Source organism: Mugil cephalus, chromosome 1, assembly GCF_022458985.1.
Source record: "Mugil cephalus isolate CIBA_MC_2020 chromosome 1, CIBA_Mcephalus_1.1, whole genome shotgun sequence".
Lineage (NCBI taxonomy): Eukaryota > Metazoa > Chordata > Actinopteri > Mugiliformes > Mugilidae > Mugil > Mugil cephalus.
The window spans coordinates 34881329-34899110 of record NC_061770.1 but is presented as its reverse complement, the minus strand read 5'-3'; the positions used below and the strand labels follow the sequence as shown (position 1 = coordinate 34899110).

Here is a 17782-nt window from a genome sequence, read left to right as displayed (position 1 = left end):
ATCACTCAAGGGGGCCGTGCTGCCCTCTACTGGGGCTGTTTTGTCCATTTATGGATGATGTAGTTCGAAAACTACATCTCCCAGCACAAACCGGGGGGCGCAAAGAACAACTTCCTCACTAAAATATTACCATTATAAAAACACAGTGAATCCGAACACACCACCAACTTCTTTCCAAAAAGTGAAGTTGAAAAAAAGAAAATAATTAAACATTAAAGAGAACGAAAAAAATAAATAAGGCGCACACGTAAACATTATACAAAGAGAATTTTTACAACTCAAATGCAATAAATTGAGATGGGGCATTTAGCAAACTGTATATATATAATTTATATAATACTTTGTTATTATAATCAGGTTATTGATCAGGAATTGATACAAGCCGAACTGAATATTTTGAAATGACATCCGGTTTGAATCTCTTTCTAATACGGACCCAAGATCTGTAAGCAACAGGGATGGGATGCGTCGACGTAGGCTTACGTGCTTTTTACGTACGTGCGTGTGGTTGTCAGATCTGCGATGTGACGCAAACGCGCTACTTCCGAGTAGGAGAAAGAGAACTGCGCGGCAAAAGAAGGGGGACACAAACAAAAACATGTGGCGGAGGCTGAGAGGATAAACGGGTACGTACTCACTCGTGCTCCGATCATACGTGTGCGTGGGAGCGGGCCGTGGGCGCAAGGATTTATTTATATAAATATATGTATTCACCCGGAGTTACTGAAGAGGAAGCGCGTTATCTAAAAGAGTTTAGCTAACTAGTTAGCTTGTTAGCTTCCATGCTGTCTTGTTTGTCACGGTGCGTGGGCTCACTCTGCTCACACGCAGCCCGGAGCGGTTCAAACAACGTAGCATCAAGTGGGGAAATTACCACGGCCGGGATGTTTAAGTTTAACAAGCGAGCGAACTTAATTTGGTAAAGTTAGCTGGTTAGCATATGTTAGCCGCCGGTGCATGCAAATGAATTCACGCGTCGTGGGGCATCTCCATCCATCTCTGGGACGTGGGAGGCTCAGGGCGGGTTTTCATGATATATCAGGGGCCGTTTAGACGTGTTAAAGGTTCTTATGAACCTCGTAAATGCTGCAATTATCCGCTTTGCTCTGACTGTGTAGTATAGGATGAAGGTGCCCCGCCCACCACCGCGCCATGTAGCCTGTGTTAGCGCCGCTTTTACTACTGGTACTGTATATACCTGTTATGCAACAATTATATTCAGGGTTTATGTCTGTTTGCCGAATAGCAAATGGGAAAACGCAGGCGAAATAATTATAATGCTATATAACACAGGTGTGAAACATGCGGCGCGCGGACCACAAGCGGGCCGCAATGAGTTTACCGCGGACAAGCTAGTCGCTGTGCGATTTCGCTTGCGCTCTACTCCTGTACTTACGGTACAGAACAAGAATGAAGCCGATATTTGAACAGATCTATTGAGGAAAGAGTTTTTATGGCTTTATGATCTGAATATGAGAAACTGACGTGTCAGGATGCCTTTAGGTTGGGTGATTTTGTCAGAATTTTTCTTCAAAATGATACAGTAAAATGTAAAATATTGTACAATGAACAAGAATCAAGTCAATAATTCCATCCGAATTGTTAAAAAAAAAAATTATATACCATACATACGAAATGTGTACACATAAAATAAGAGCCTGTGTTTGGTATCAGTCCATCTTTTAAATTACCGCAATAACTTGAATATAGGATATAGCAAAAAATAGCAGTAGCCTGTGCAATTTATATATAAAATATTAAACATAAAGCTGTTGAGACATGGTATTCTATAGGTAAATGTTTGTCAGATTAAATAAAGAATCAGCGAATAAATCTAATTCATAGTAAACTGTCGTTGACGTAAATTTATTTATTTATTTAAATTTCTTATCATTATTATTATTATAGCCGTCTCTATGGCAACAGTCTCAAGCCAGAGGATAAATCAGGTACTGTTCCTATAAGGAAATGAATTAAAAGGTCGGCCGATATATCAGGCCGATATTTGCATATTTTACTGGTATCGGTATCGGCTGATACCTGGGTGCGTTCGCTGATAAATTTTTTTCTCCTCTGACAAGATTTCTAAACAGGCGCATCCACAGGCAGCCCTGTGCTGCTGGAGACACTGTGGACTGTGCAGCCCATACATTTCCCCACTAACAGAGTGTGTGTGAGTGTTAAATATTCTTTGAGTTCAATAAATGTTCATGTTTTTGGTTTAATTGAGACTTGTAGCATTTGTTTTGAATTATTTCTAAATGGAGGGAGAAAAGTCAGTATCGGCTCAGAATCGGTATCGGCCCTAAAAAAATCCACATCGGTGGATGTCTATTATCTGTTCAGCTTCAGAGCGTTTTAACCTGACGTCTCTGTAATATTCAGTACTGCAGGTGAGGAGACACATACAGACTGAAACCAGACGTCATGGGTTTGCACTCGGCCCAGAAGAAGCACTTCCCCCTTCGAGGGATTGACGGCGTGGTCCAACTCTTCGAGGCCGAGCTCTGCAAGCCCGAGCCGGACCTCGCCCTCCTCTCGCTGGTCCTGGGCTTCGTGGAGCACTTCCTCGCCGTGAACCGGGTCGTCCCCATCAACGTCCCCGGCGTCCAGTTCGAACCGCTGGAGCCGGACTGCCCCAACTCCTGCTTCCCCACCGTGGAGCTGGGGATGATCTCGGCGCTGTACGAGCGCTTCACGGCCCAGATCCGCGGGGCGGTGGACCTGTCGCAGTACCGGAGGACACCTGCAGGGTCCAGCAGGGAGCTGGTGAAGAAAGTGTCCGACGTGATCTGGAACAGCCTCAGTCGCTCTTACTTCAAGGACCGGGCGCACATCCAGTCGCTCTTCAGCCTCATCACAGGTGCAACATCTAAACACAAAAAAATAACGTTTTTGTGAGAACTTGCGTCTTATTAATGTTGATGTTTTTGTTTAAACTTGGACCAGGCACCAAACTGGACAGCTCGGGGGTGGCTTTCGCGGTGGTGGCGGCGTGTCAGGTGTTGGGGCTGAAGGACGTCCACCTGGCTCTGTCCGAGGACCACGCCTGGGTCATATTCGGCAAAAACGGCGAGGAGACGGCGGAGGTCACCTGGCACGGGAAGGGTAACGAGGACCGGAGAGGACAGACGGTCACGGCAGGAGTCAATGAGAAGGTGAGGACGTCCTGTGAGCTGGTGGGGACACGAGGACGAGCCACCAGCGATTAGAGTTTAAAACCTGTTGTTATTATCAGTTTATTAGTTTCTACTGTCTCGATAAAAGCCGATAATTATGATGCTGTTCCAACTATCATGAACTCGAAGGTATCGATATTTTGATTTAAGTATCGATTTTAGAGCACGAAGACCTGGTATCAAAAGTATTGACATTTTGAGTTTAGAATCAATTTGAGAGCATAAAGACCTGGTATCAGAAGTATCAATATTTTGATATTAGTATTGATTTTAGAGCAAAAATAGCTGGTATCAGAAGTATCGATTTTAAAACATGAAAACCTGGTATCGGAAGCATCGATACCTTGAGTTCAGTATCGATTTTAGAGCATGAAGACCTGGTATCAAAAATATCGATATTTGTGAATCGATTTTAGAGCATGAAGTCCTGGTATCAGAAGTATCGATTTTAGAACATGAAGACCTGGTATCGGAAGTATCGATATCTAGATTTGAGTATTGATTTTAGAACTTGAAGACCTGGTATCAGAAGTATCGATATCTTGATTTGAGTATTGATTTTAGAACATGAAGACCTGGTATCGGAAGTATTGATATCTTGATATTAATATCGATTTTAGAGCATAAAGACCTGGGATTGAAGGTATCAATATTTTAATATTAGTATTGATTTTAGAGCATAGAGACCTGGTATCGAAAATATCGATATTTGTGAATCAATTTTAGAGCATAAAGTCCTGGTATCGGAAGTATCGATAATTTGATTCGAGTATCGATTTTAGAGCATAGAGACCTGGTATCGAAAGTATCGATATTTTCATTTGAGCATCCATTTTAGAGCATGAAGAGCTGGTATCAGAAGTATTGAATTTAGAACATGAAGCCCTGGTATCGGAAGTATCGATATTTTGAATTCAGTATCGATTTTAGAGCATAAAGACCTGGTTTCGATAATATCGATAATTGTGAATCGATTTTAGAGCCATGAAAATCTGTTATCAGAAATATCGATATTTCAGTATCAATCTTCGCATCACTACTATTTATACAGTCAACGGCACAAAATAGGAGACTGCGTTTTTTTTTTTAATTTTTAATCAGTCTATTTATAAAATTACAATAATAACGGCTAGCTAGCAAAGTTAGACTAAAAGTCAACCATTTGCTATAAATTAGATTTATTTGCTGATACTTATTTAACTTACTTACTTACATTTGTCCGTAGAATACCACGTCTCAGCAGCTTTATGTTTAATATTAATGTAGATCAACTACACAGGCCGCTGCTGTTTGTGGCTCTGGAGTCGTTTCCTTCACAACTCTATTAAATCATTTTAAATCTTCATGGTCTAAAGAAACCAAGAGCACAAACATTAGATTTTAGTTTGAGACATGCAGAAATATGTCGTTATGATACCCCGGTGTTAACGTGGAGTCCTCGGCTGTAACGGTGTCGTCCGGTGTTTGTGTCGCCTTGTTTCAGAGCTGGCTGTATCTGAAGGGCTCCTACATGAAGTGTGACAGGAACATGGAGGTGGCCTTCATGGTCTGCGCCATCAACCCGTCTCTGGACCTTCACACCGACAGCTCTGAGCTGCTGCAGCTACAGCAGGTGAGAGACCTGAGACACGTCTGTTTGTTTAATGTACGACTGGAGGGAAATGTCTGGATGTTGATTAGAAACGATCTTTGTTTCACAGAAGCTCCTCTGGCTGCTCTATGACCGAGGGAACCTGGACAGGTGAGTGTTTGTAATGAAAACCTTTCACTGTTAAAGAATCCTGTCTTAATGTCCCTCCCGTCCCCTCCTGTCCACAGATATCCGATGGCTATGGGGACGCTGGCAGACCTGGAGGACCAGGAACCGATCCCAGGAAAGGAGAGTCCCCTGAACATCCACCTCAAGGTAAATTATTTACATGGTTTTTATAGTTTCCCTGTTAATAATAAAATAAAATGAAATAAAGAACCTTTTTATAGTACGTTTGTTCATATATTTGTATATTTTTCCTTATACTGTTTTATTCCATTTTACTAGATTTTTACTTACGTTTTATTTAAGTGAATAATTTAACTTATATTGTGTTTTTATTTTACTGGATTTTACTTTATTTTGCTATTTCATTCTTATGTCATTCATTACTTATATTTTATTTTACTGGATTTTCACAATAATAATTTTTTTATTTTATTGCACTAGATATAAACAGTTTATTTTACTAGACTTTTATGTATTTTTTTTAAAAAAAGTTTAAGTTTAATTAAATATAGATATAATTTACTAATATTTATTATTTTATTTGACTAGATATTTACTTATATTTTATTTAATTTTTTTATATGACTAGATATTTACTTATATTTTATTTTTTATTTTATTTCACTAGATATTTACTTTTTTATTTATTTTTTTTATTAGATTTTTCCTTATTCAATAAATGTTTAATCTTTTTTTTTTTTTTTTTTTTTTACTTGTGATTCTCCTGTATTTTTTATGTGCGACTTAGCCACTGTGATGAAGTATTTTTTCCCTTCGTGTCTGAATACAGTCAAAGTATTTTCTGCGTAGATTTAACTAAAATGCTGGACTTTAATGACAGTGGATACTGACACTATCAGTGGAAGCTGTTGCTTCATTAGCTTAAACCAGATAAAGGGTAAATTTAGCCTTTGGAACATCATGTTTGCAGCGTCGCCACAAAAAGTGCAGCCGTCAAAGTTCAGAAACGTTTCAGGATCAACACAGTTTGACACCGTTTGAATTTGTTTATCAGAAATATCTCCTGTTAAACTTATTGCTGCTCCTGAATTAGACTTTTTTGTTTGTTCTCTCTCTGACTTTAAGGCCGTGAGTTCTGCTCAGAAACACTACAACAACGAGCACATCTACCCCTACATGTACCTGGCAGGTTTCCACTACAGACACCGGGACGTTCGCGAGGCCCTGAGGTCCTGGGCCCAGGCCGCTCAGGTCATGCAGGAGTGAGTTATTACGACTTTATCACACAAAACAAGTGGACAAAAAAAAAACACATGGATCCTAAACTGTGCTAGAAACAAACCGAGTTTTTGTTTCAGATGTTTTCCTTGAACCACTTCAGCACAAAACGACCAGAGATTCAACCTTTTAAATCTAAATTTGATAAAATCACTGAAAAATTTGCTATTTTCCATAAAACTAATGTTTTATAGATGTGACTGGATTATTAGTCTTTATGTAGCATCAGATTTAGAATTTACCGCCATAAAAGTCCCATTGACTTCCATTAAAACTACATTTTTAAATCTTTCAGCCACGATACAATAAAATCTTTCATTCTGAAATATTAGGGTTTAATTTAACTTGTCATTGTTTGTGTTCAACACTAAAATCAGACATTTCCCCCGTAATAGTGTCTGTGTATGAAACATTCATGTCTTTTTGTGCTTGTGTTATTGAGCTTAGAAGGCAGAAAAAAATCAGAAAAACGAATTAATTTCCATTAAAATAAATAAATTAATTAGTTTTAATAAGTTTTTATAGCAGTTTTTGGACGTTTTTGTCTGCTAAGTTTACAAGAAGGTGGTAAATTAAACAGATCTGAGGGTTAAAGTACTGCTACTTCATCTCAGGATGAATATGTCTTATATTTCTAAAGTCTTAGAAATAAAAAAGCACTAAATAATGTGACAAACACTCAAAATAAACTTTTAACTCAAAGCTCTTGTCTCATCTATCAGTGATGTGATGACAGTTCACAGCTGTTGTAGTTACGTAAACAGCTCATTAAATGCCATAAAATATAATAAAAGGTAATAATGTGGTTTTGTGACCACCTCCCTAATATTGTGTAGATGCCCCTTGTCCCTCTAAAATGGACATTTGTCATTCTGAGTGTGTCCTATGGTGTCTGAGACCAGTTTAAGACAGAGTTACTCAACTAAAATGTACAGAGGCTCAGGTGTAGTTTCACCAGATCAACACTAGATGGCGCCAGATCCACAGTTATATTTCTTTACTTGTGCTTCGTCCACATGAAAAATGTCAGAAAATGAAAATAAGTTTAGACAAAGATCTGAGCTCTGGTTGTGTTCGTTTTTATTTTTTTATTTAACCACGATGAGTCACAGAGGACGTGGTGTGTGTTTTTATTTTATCCGGGAAGTGTCCGTCTCTGCGTCCTCGCGCTCTCTCCTCTAAAGCTGCAGCTATAAATACCGACGCTGACCCGACGCACACATTCCCTCTCCATCGCTCGGCTTCCTCTTCCTGCTCCACCATTGTTCTTCACGTCTCAGCTTGGCCTCTGTGCGCCGTGAAAAGGAAACCTCTGTTCATAACAGTGGATTCTTTGTGGAGGTCACTTCACGTCTGGACCGTTTTGTGTAACACAGCTGCTAGGGATGTCCCGATCAAGTCTTTTTCTTTTTGCCCCTATTCACCCATCTTTTAATATCAAGTATCAGCCGATCTGAGCCCAGATCTGATCTTAAATAAACTAAAAGCCTTTTGTTATCTTGTCTCTGCATTAAGTCCAATAAATAAAGCCTTTTAATCTCACACTCATTCTTCTAAAGATCTTGCATTACACTAAAAATCAATTCGTTTCTCCTGCAGATACAACTACTTCCGCGAGGACGAGGAGATCTACAAGGAATTCTTTGACATCGCCAACGACGTCATCCCCACTCTGCTGAAGGAGACGTCTTCTGCTGCAGAGAGTCCTGGGGAGGGAGGAGACGGGGGAGACGGAGCCGACAAGGTGAGAGCTTCCTCCCGTCCCACATAATAATGTGAGGCCTGGAAAATGGGAAATGCAGTTATAATGGAAGTCAATGGGACATTTTTTGTCTAATACAAGTGCAAAAATTGTGATGCATTCAAGTGCATTCAGTATTTCAGATAATCTTTGTCATACCTGATTTGAAAAGAAACATTAGTTTAATGGAAAATGGATTTTATGGTTAAAATCCTCTAAATGGTTGGATTTTTTTAAAAAAAATGTGGTTATAATGGAAGTCAATGGGACATTTTTTGTCTAATACAAGTGCAAAAATTGTGATGCATTCAAGTGCATTCAGTATTTCAGATAATCTGTGTCATACCCAAGACTGATTTGAAAAGAAACATTAGTTTTATGGTTAAAATCCTCTAAATGGTTGGATTTTTGGTAGTTTTGTAAAGTGCTGCAGTAGTTTAAGAGATTCATGCTAAAAAAAAATAAATAAAAATTAAGTTTTTATGGCAGGTTATTTTGGACGTGGACATTTTTGTCCATGATTGGAGGGTAGAAAATTAAACTGATGCCTGACGGTTAAAAAAAGGGGTTATAATGGAAGTCAATGGGACATTTTTGTCTAATACAAGTGCAAAAATAGTGATGCATTCAAGTGCATTCAATATTTCAGATAATCTTCGTCATACCTGATTTGAAAAGAAACATTAGTTTTTGGTCATGATTTGGATGGTTAAATAAACATCCTGACGGTTTCAAAAAATGTGGTTATAATGGAAGTCAATGGGACATTTTTGTCTAATACAGTGCAAAAATATTCATGTGCATTCAATATTTCAGATAATCTTCGTCATATCCAAGACTGATTTGAAAAGAAAATGGATTTTATGATTAAAATCCTCTAAATGGTTTAAAAAAATGTGGTTATAATGGAAGTCAATGGGACATTTTTGTCCTTAATGCCTCAAGAGTGTAGTAAATTTCAAATTGCACAATAAAACTACTCAGTAGTATCTTGTAAAAGTGCTAAAGTGATTTAGGAGATTTATGTAGAAAGAAATATTTATCAGTTAGATTTTTATAGAAGTTTTTTTGGAAGCGGACGTTTTTTTCACATCCTGAAGACTTTTAGTTTTTATATTTTCTGTGTGATGGCCACATGTTTATCTGCAGCGTCGAGTAAAGTTTGCATCGATTTCCTCTTGGCAGGATCACCCTAAACAGGCCGCGGTCTTCTCAGCACTCCAAGACCCAGAATGCTTTGCACACCTGCTGCGTTTTTACGACGGCATCTGCAAGTGGGAGGAGGGAAGCCCCACGCCGGTCCTTCACGTGGGCTGGGCCACGTACCTGGTCCAGTCTCTGAGTCGCTTCGACGCTCAGGTGAGTAAACGTCAAGACTTCGGCGTCTGATTCATTCAGGAAAAAAAATATTAAGTAATGAGGTTTTATGGCAGTTTTTTTTTTTTTTTTTTGGAAGTGGGCATTTTGGTCCTTGATGACTGAAGATGGTAGAAAATTAAACTGATGTCTGAGTGTTGAAAACCTCTTATCAGGACATGAATTATTAAAATCATATCATCTACCCTGTTCTTCTATTTTAACCCTTTAAATGTCAGTTTGATTAAAGTACTTTTTATGGGAAATAAATAGAACTAAAGTTGTTTTTTTTTTTTTCAAATCAGTCTTGGATATGACCAAGATTATCTAAAATATTGACTTGAGTGCATTATTAGTTTTGTGTAGCATCAGATTTAAAATTTACTACGCTCTTGTGTCTCTAAGGACAAAAATGTCCCATTGACTCCCATTATAACCATATTTTTTAACCCATCATTCATCAGTTTAATTTTCTAATTTCTTGAATCATCGAGGACAAAAATGTCCCATTGACTCCAATCATAACCACATTTTTTAACCCTCTGTCATCAGTTTAATTTTGAGTCTTTGAGTCTCTTGAGTCTTTAAGGACAAAAATGTCCCATTGACTCCCATTCTAACCATATTTTTTAACCCTCTGTCATCAGTGTAATTTTCTAAACTCTTGAGCCATTAAGGACAAAAATGTCCCATTGACTCCCATTACAACCACACGTTTAACTCTCTGTCATCAGTTTAATTTTCTACCTTTTTGAGTCATTAAAGGACAAAAATGTCCCATTGACTCCCATTCTAACCAGATTTTTTAACCCATCGTTCATCAGTTTAATTTTCTACCCTTTTGAGTCATTAAGGACAAAAATGTCCCATTGACTCCCATTACAACCACACTTTTAACCCTCTGTCATCAGTTTAATTTTCTAATCTCTTGAATCATCAAGGACAAAAATGTCCCATTGACTCCCATTATAACCATATTTTTTAACTCTCTGTCATCAGTTTAATTTTCTACCTTTTTGAGTCATTAAGGACAAAAATGTCCCATTGACGCCCATTATAAACAGATTTTTTAACTCTCTGTCATCAGTTTAATTTTCTAATTTCTTGAATCATTAAGGATAAAAATGTCCCATTGACTCCCATTATAACCACACGTTTAACCCTCTGTCATCAGTTTAATTTCCTACCCTTTTGAGTCAGGAAAAAATATCCCATTGACTCCCATTATAACTAGATTTTTTAACCCATCGTTCATCAGATTAAAATTTACAAATTTACTACGCTCGAGTCATTAAGGACAAAAATGTCCCATTGACTCCCATTACAACCATATTTTTTAACTCTCTGTCATCAGTTTAATTTTCTACCTTTTTGAGTCATTAAAGGACAAAAATGTCCCATTGACTCCCATTATAACCATATTTTTTGACCCATTGTTTATCAGATGAATCATCAAGGATAAAAATGTCCCATTGACTCCCATTACAACCATATTTTGTAGCTCTCTGTCATCAGTTCAATTTTCTAATCTTCAATTTTCAATCTTCAATATCATATGTGTCTTATATGTCGGAGCTTTTTAAAAACGTGTCTCTGGTCCCTCAGGTGCGTCAGAAGGTGTCGATCATCACCAAAGAGCCCGAGTCCCAGGACGACGACGACCAGTCCAGCGAGGACCCCCGCGAAGGCCGCAGACGAGGCCCGAGGAGGGAGTCCAGGCTGGAGGACCAGAACTCACCTCCTCCTGCTCCTCCTCCTCCTGGAGCTCCCACCTCCCCGTCCTCCCAGTCGTCAACAACAACAACAACAACAACAACCACCACAACCACAGCTCAGCCCAAGAAGGTCGGGGAGGGGGGCGTCCGCCGCCGCTCCTCTCAGGGGCTACGAGCTGCAGACTCGGAAGGAAAACCGAAATCCCCGAGCCCGAGCCCGGCGTCCTCGCCCACGTCCCAGCAGCAGCAGCAGCAGCAGGCGTCCATGTCCCCGTCCCCGCCGGGTCCCGTGGTCGCCTTCCAGAGCGAGAAGATGAAGGGCATGAAGGAGCTGCTGTGCGCGGCCAAGGTGAACTCGAGCGCCATCAAGCTGCAGCTCACCGCCCAGTCCCAGGTCCAGATGAAGAGGCAGAAGAGCACGCCGGCCGGAGACTACTCCATGTCCTTCATGAAGCGCCAGCGCAAGTCACTGTAAAAAAAAACAAAACAAAGCTAGAGCCGTAGGAGGCGGTAGGAGGCGGTAGGAGATACTGTGAACAGCATCAGCAGGGACGTTCTGTCTGTCAGCGAAAAAAAAACAAAAAACTAATAATAATAATAATAATAATAATAAATGAAAACCAGTGTTTTCTTATCCGGGGGGGGGATTTTACACCCTCTCGATCTGGATCGAAAGCGTCACATATCAGGTTTGAACTGAAGGAGTGAACATTTCATTCTCGTCTTTATTTAAACACGTTTAGCTCCCGGGGGGAACCTGCCCCGGGTTTTTATTTTTGTTATTTTTCTAGATAGGTCACAGGCGTTCACTCATCAGTAGTTTGTGTTTTTTAATTGGCAGCCAATTGCACACGGACGCGTGGAGGCCAAACGCAAACCTACAGACATGTAAATATCAGCTGTTTTGTCGACTGAAGCCTTTTTAAAAAGTGATTAATTTTAGGATAGTTACTGTGTAACATTGTCCACTCTGCTCTATTGACAGCTTCTTTCTTGCTAGCTCTGTCGTTGCCTTACTTTGCCTCCGTTCTTTTCTAATGTAGGTGAGTTCTGAGAGTAGCCGAGCTGGATCGATTTATTTACGATTAGAAGAGACCAGGGAGACCATGCACTGTTTACCCCCCCCACCCCACCACCCCACCCACCAACCGCCGTTACATCCATTTGCTTGATGACTTGTGGTTTTTTTTTGTTCTTGTTTTTGTTTTTTTTGTATCTGCAAGTAATAAAAACCTGAAGGAGGAAAAAATACGTGTGATGAGATTTTAATCTGTGATAAAGTGATTAAAGGTATGAGTGGGATATTCATGCAACATATATATAACAAAAATATAATTTATATATATATATATATATTTATTTTTTATTTTATATATAAATGGTTTATGCATGTTCCCGTTAGAAAGAGAAAGTTTAAATCTAAATTATACGTTAAAAATTAGGAAATACTAGACAAATATTCTGATTTAAGACTTTAATTGAACATTACAAAAACTAGGACACAAAGTAAACACAACATGCAACAAAAAAATGCTAAAATCATCAAAACTAAAAGGGCCTAATGAGTAAATATTCAAGTTTACATTTTAGGTTTTGCACATTTTTTTTTCGTAGTTGCTGCTGCAAGTTAATGTTAGATTTTTAATTTATTTATTTTGTGGAAGTTATGAACGAACAAAATCTTAATTTACATCTAATTAATCAACTACACATTTTAAACTAATACAGTACAAAAGAATAGAACCAAAAAAAATTGGAATATATTTTTTGTTTAATATAAAATATATACTAGATTTTTTTTTTACTAATTTCTAAATAATTTATAACTAGTATATTAAAAAAAATGAAAAAATAAGTTGTGTTGGGATGGTAGCATTTGCTAATTTAACTAAACAGCTGTTTGTTAGTCAAATTTAATGCACTATACAAGTATTATAAGTCAAAACTTTCAAAGTCAATACTTTTTTAGATTGTTTTAGTGAAGATCTGTAAATAATTTATCTTTTTAGAGCCAGTATTGAGACTATAAATGAGATGTCTGAAGACAGAATTTCGAGTTAAAGGCTTAAATTTAACCTGATATACTGTATATATTACTTATTTATTTATTTACTCACATTAAGAGTAGGATCTAAACCAGGGGTGTCAAACTCATTTTAGTTCAGCTCAGTTTGATCTCAAGCCGGAGGAACCAGTAACACAACTGCACAATAACCAATAAATATCTACACTCAAGATTCAAGATCACTTTAATGAAGCCCACAGGGAAATTATTTAAGAAAAAACATATAAGAATAAGACGTAGACATAAGAATGAAGTAAAATTTACAAAAAATATACAGTAAATAAAACATTTAGCTAAAGAGTGTTGTGTGCAGATGTGCGACAGTGTATTTTAATATCTGTGGGGATGAATGAGTTCCTGCAGCGCTAGGAAAATGACAAACATCAAAAAAAGGGAAAAATTGACTAAACTTTTACAAAAAAAAGTGCAATTTCAGCACATTGCTGCCCTCTACTGTTCAGTTCCATTGCGCCATGTCCTTAAACCCCCCTAGTGGACAAATGAAGTATATCAATTACTTTTAGTGAAAGTCTTCTATGTCATTTATTTATTTTCACTTTTCACGCAAGTTCATCCCTCGCGGCCACATTTTTGCGCCCCTGGCGGCCCGGTTTCGGCCCGCGGGCCCCATGTTTGTGCCACCAGTGCTAAACTTTTTTTTTTTTGTCTCTCTCTCTCTCTCTCTCTCTTATAGCAGCGCACTGCTTGCTTTTGCGCATGCGTGCTCTAAAAGGCTCCAGCGCCTCTCAAGTCAGGACGAGTGCGCGCAGGGGGAGACACTAAGCGCGTTGACAGTCCCGTCTGCGGAGCGTCCTGCTGCGCGTGTCAGCCCCGCGTCCGATCGACCCCCACCGGCAAATTATTCATCCGGTTATTTCCCACTAACCGGTCCGAGGCAACGACAACTCCAACAGCTGGGGATGCGTGAGTAGAAAAGCCCGCCAGGCTCAATCTTACCTACCCACCCACCCAGGACCAGACACCCACCCACCCAGGACCAGGAGCCGGAGGTGTCTCCTCCAAACATGGACAGGATCGGGGTGTCATTCCTCAACCCTCTCGATGATTACGAGCTGATCCATCGGATTGGGTGCGGCACCTATGGAGATGTTTTCAAGGTGAGTGAGAACGTTTCCGCGTGTTTCTTTTTTGTCACACACACACACACACCTAAAAAAAAAAAGGAAAAGAAAAAAGCAACAAACCCTCCATTAGGACGCGTTAGTTCATGAACAAACATTTTACCTTTGCGCACAAACACAAACACACACGGGACATTTCACTTCCTGCCATGAAGGTGAAACTGCCTCTTTTTTTTTTTGGAGAAGTGTCTGACATGAACACAGGAGGTTTGATGTCTTCATACTCTGAGACTATTTGTGGTTTTACCAGATGTCAGTCAGGATGTGGAGGGCACCGTCACTTCTTCAAGCCCCCCCCCCCCCCCCCCGTTGCACCACTGATGCCCCTCTTTCTTGCTCAGTGGTGCAGCAGCGTTAATGAGGAGGGGGTGAGGGCCGTGGGAGGATCAAATCTCAGGAAAATTGCATGTTTATAGACAGGAAGTCTGCGTCTGGGCCGAGTCCAGAATCAGACGCATCACAAACCAATACCCCCGGGGGGGGGGGTTAAAAGGGGCCGATAAGGCACCATGAGATAAACTGGGAGCGTTTAAAAAGAAAAGCCACCACCGCGCGCTGACTGAGTATGTATATAAGTGGTGCACATCAGCCTCTTTTGGCGATTACAGCGTCAGGATGCAAACATCCTGTGCCGTTAACACGCCCCGGTGCCTCGTGCATCCTGCAGAAGCAACGCAAGAATTCGTATTGTTTCGACTTTCAGACATGTGGCAGAAATAATAAAGAAGTGAGGCGCGCTGCAGATCTGGACTCAAATTATGTCCCAAGTTTATGCAGAGACTCTAAAAAAGAAAAGACTGAACCGAAAAGACAGAAAAGCTGCACAGAACAGTAACTCCCAGTTTTGCTGCAGAAGTGAGAAGATCTGCTTTGAGTCAGACAAACCTTGAACTTAAAAAGTGTCTTTTTGTCCTGAGTGCATTTCATTAGTTTGGACGGGGACAGTAAATATACGGATCGTGGTGGTTGGTTGGAGCTTTTTTTTGGCTGCTGGACGAATTTAAACCACAAGAAAAACCCAGCGTGTAACTCAGCTTCATGCCCCTGGTCCTACGTGAATAAAACAAGTGTAAGAAAAGAAAAGTTTTCTTAACACACGGTAAAACCGAAACAAGGATTTATGGCAAAAAAACATCCACAAACACAGCTCTAAAAATCTAGGTTTGAGGCTGTAAAAGAACAAACAGGGTCAGAGAAGAAGAAATCACAGCACTGATGTTTTGAAAGCCATGTTTTTTTATTCAATTCAATTATAACAACATGTTACGATGGCTTGAGTTCAGATGAGCACAGGTGGCACAAACATAGGGCCCGCGGGCCAAAAGTGGCTCGTCAGAGGATCAGATTTGGCCCATGGCCGGGTGAATTTGCAAAGTGCAAAAATGACATTGAAGACATTAACTGTTATTCGTAGGTTTTACACAGTTTTAGTGAGAGTCGTGGACGTAACACAACAATAGCTGCGTTTCTATTACAGTATTTTTTAAAGTAAAAGCGATATTTCTGAAATTTCATGTTTTTACACAAATAAATTGTTTGTTCGAGAGGGAACAAGAAGAAGCAAAAGTGCTTAAAGACCCTTTCACAGTTTGTAAACAGTGTGACATGTTTTGAGGGGCGGAGCTTAGTTGGAGGCAAAACATCTCAAACGCTGTAGCCTCTAAACGCTGGTTAGCATATTTCAACGGGCTGTTTTAGCAAGAATGGACGAGGTAAAAGTATATTTTGGAGAATTTACTAATACTAGACTCTGACTGATGGGACAATATTCACCGACTCCTACACTTCCACTCACTGATGGACGATTTGACAGCGTCAGACATTTACACGTAGAGAAAGTAACGAGTATCTACACGAAAGGAAAAACTGAAAGCAAACAAAACGTTAGATCGAACCACTGTGGAGGGTAACGTATTAAATCCAACATCAGCTTCAACAATCCTGAAACATACAACTAACGCTGAGTTAGCTAGCGGTTAGCATTAGCATGTAAATTCCTTAAATCAGGGGGGTTGATCTCGTTTTAGTTTGGGGGCCACATTCAGCCCAATTTCATATCAAGTGGACCGGACCAGCAACACAACAGAACAACAGCCTATAAGTAACAACAACTCCAGACTTTTTCCATTCGTTGTAGCCAAAAAAAAACAAGTAAATTAGGACAACGATTTCCTAAATAAATAAATGAAAATAAGTGCAATTTGGGCACATTGCTGTCTCCTGTGTCTGTCCAAATCTCCTACCAAAACAATGGACAAATTAGCAATAGCATTGTATTTTTCGTTATAAAATTGCTGTCTCTGTAAATTGCAAGTTGCTGCAGGGTCAGTCACAGTTTAGTCCAAACCCATAACCCGTAACGTTATCCAGGCTGAAACTGATGATGCATTACATATTAATCTGATCTGATATGAAGTGTGCGCTGCAGACACAAGCATTGTTGATGATTGTTTCAGATTCTTTCTTTTAATCTCGTTTGAGAAGACAGTGGTTCGTATGCGATAAAACATCAGAGTTGGTGTTTTTCTTTTTTGGTTTTGGCACCAAAAATACAGCAACAGGACATTTTCATGGTTTGCAGTGACAGTGTTCGCCTCCAGCTTCCCTCTGTTTTGCCTCCAGCTAACGTTGTAGCATTAGCTGGACGTAGCTACAGCGTGGATCAAACCTGTGGCCTTGTGTCTTAAAGGGCCGTCCTGATCCTAACGTAGCATAAGTTCCTTCCCTGGAGATTCATGAAGTCTTTTCTTATCTTCCTTATGTTCTCTAGATGTACGTTAATCTAGTGTGGAGAGAGTAGCTTGTACCTTGTGTTCTCTACTTCAGAAATGTTCTGGTCCCCTAACTCTCTCTAGAAGACTTGGTAGTACTGAATGATGATCACGTACTACCACCTCACCAAACATCCACATCTCCCTGACTGACTCCATTGTTTATTGACGTAATGTTAGTTCCTCTTGGTTCTTCTTGGTTCTTTGGCAGCTTTGGCTCCAGCCGACCGCCACTAAAACAGAAAAAGAAGACGTTCTGACTCTACAGGGACGTGGTTTTGGTTTGTGGCAGAACTTAAAATAAATAACTCCAAAAGATCAGGCTTGGCTCAAGCGTGATACAGATTCGATCATTCCAGCGCTGGCTCTGTGCTGTGTTTGCAAGACTTCATGCATCCGCCTTCAGAAGGTGGATTTTCTTTAACTTTATCGTCTTTCACGTGAGAACTGTAGAGCGGCAAAGGAAGTGATGTGTTTTCAGTTTATTTTTGGTGGTTTGCTCACGGCCCAGACCTGAGATTAGTTTCTCTTTTATTTGAGTCTTGTTTGTCTGTGGGAAGTGAAATGATTGAACTTTGACCTGAACCAGTTTTATGTTCATTTTTGACCATTTAATCCATTTAATCTTCAGGATTTGTACATGTACTCCCAGTGCCCTTGGACCTCTTGTCTCTTACTTTCAGTATAAATTCAAGCGCTGTCAAATCAGTGCAGAAGAAGAGGATGCAACAAGATGGCCTTAGGTCTCTAATCTGACTTTAACCTTTTATCAGTCCAGCCTATTTAGGACGTACGCAAAGTAAATTCATGGAGTT

At 39.7% G+C, this 17782-nt stretch overlaps 2 protein-coding genes across 9 annotated transcripts in view; both read left to right on the top strand.

Moving 5' to 3' along the window:
- The first annotated feature begins 491 nt into the window (after positions 1-491).
- men1 (multiple endocrine neoplasia I) lies at positions 492-11908 on the top strand. Its single transcript, XM_047599836.1, has 10 exons — positions 492-626; positions 2386-2863; positions 2950-3158; positions 4663-4791; positions 4880-4920; positions 4998-5085; positions 6025-6161; positions 7777-7921; positions 9104-9277; positions 10880-11908. The coding sequence occupies exons 2-10, from the start codon at positions 2428-2430 to the stop codon at positions 11462-11464; spliced, it is 1944 nt and encodes a 647-aa protein (XP_047455792.1). The 5' UTR covers positions 492-626; positions 2386-2427; the 3' UTR covers positions 11465-11908.
- A 1891-nt stretch (positions 11909-13799) lies between these two features.
- The window catches only part of map4k2 (mitogen-activated protein kinase kinase kinase kinase 2), a 35698-nt gene continuing 31715 nt past the window's right edge, over positions 13800-17782 (top strand). For all 8 annotated transcript variants that reach the window (XM_047578730.1, XM_047578694.1, XM_047578711.1 and 5 more), the window contains exon 1: positions 13800-14172. In XM_047578730.1, the coding sequence (XP_047434686.1) occupies positions 14080-14172 (93 nt within the window). In that variant the 5' untranslated portion in view covers positions 13800-14079. The remainder of the gene's footprint in view (positions 14173-17782) is intronic.

Excerpts from the sequence above, each read along its gene's own strand:
- men1 (XM_047599836.1), top strand. The coding sequence starts at position 2,428 with ATGGGTTTGCACTCGGCCCAGAAGAAGCACTTCCCCCTTCGAGGGATT. Across the intron at positions 4,921-4,997 it reads GACCGAGGGAACCTGGACAG|ATATCCGATGGCTATGGGGA; the intron begins GTGAGTGTTTGT and ends TCCTGTCCACAG. Across the intron at positions 5,086-6,024 it reads CCCTGAACATCCACCTCAAG|GCCGTGAGTTCTGCTCAGAA; the intron begins GTAAATTATTTA and ends TCTGACTTTAAG.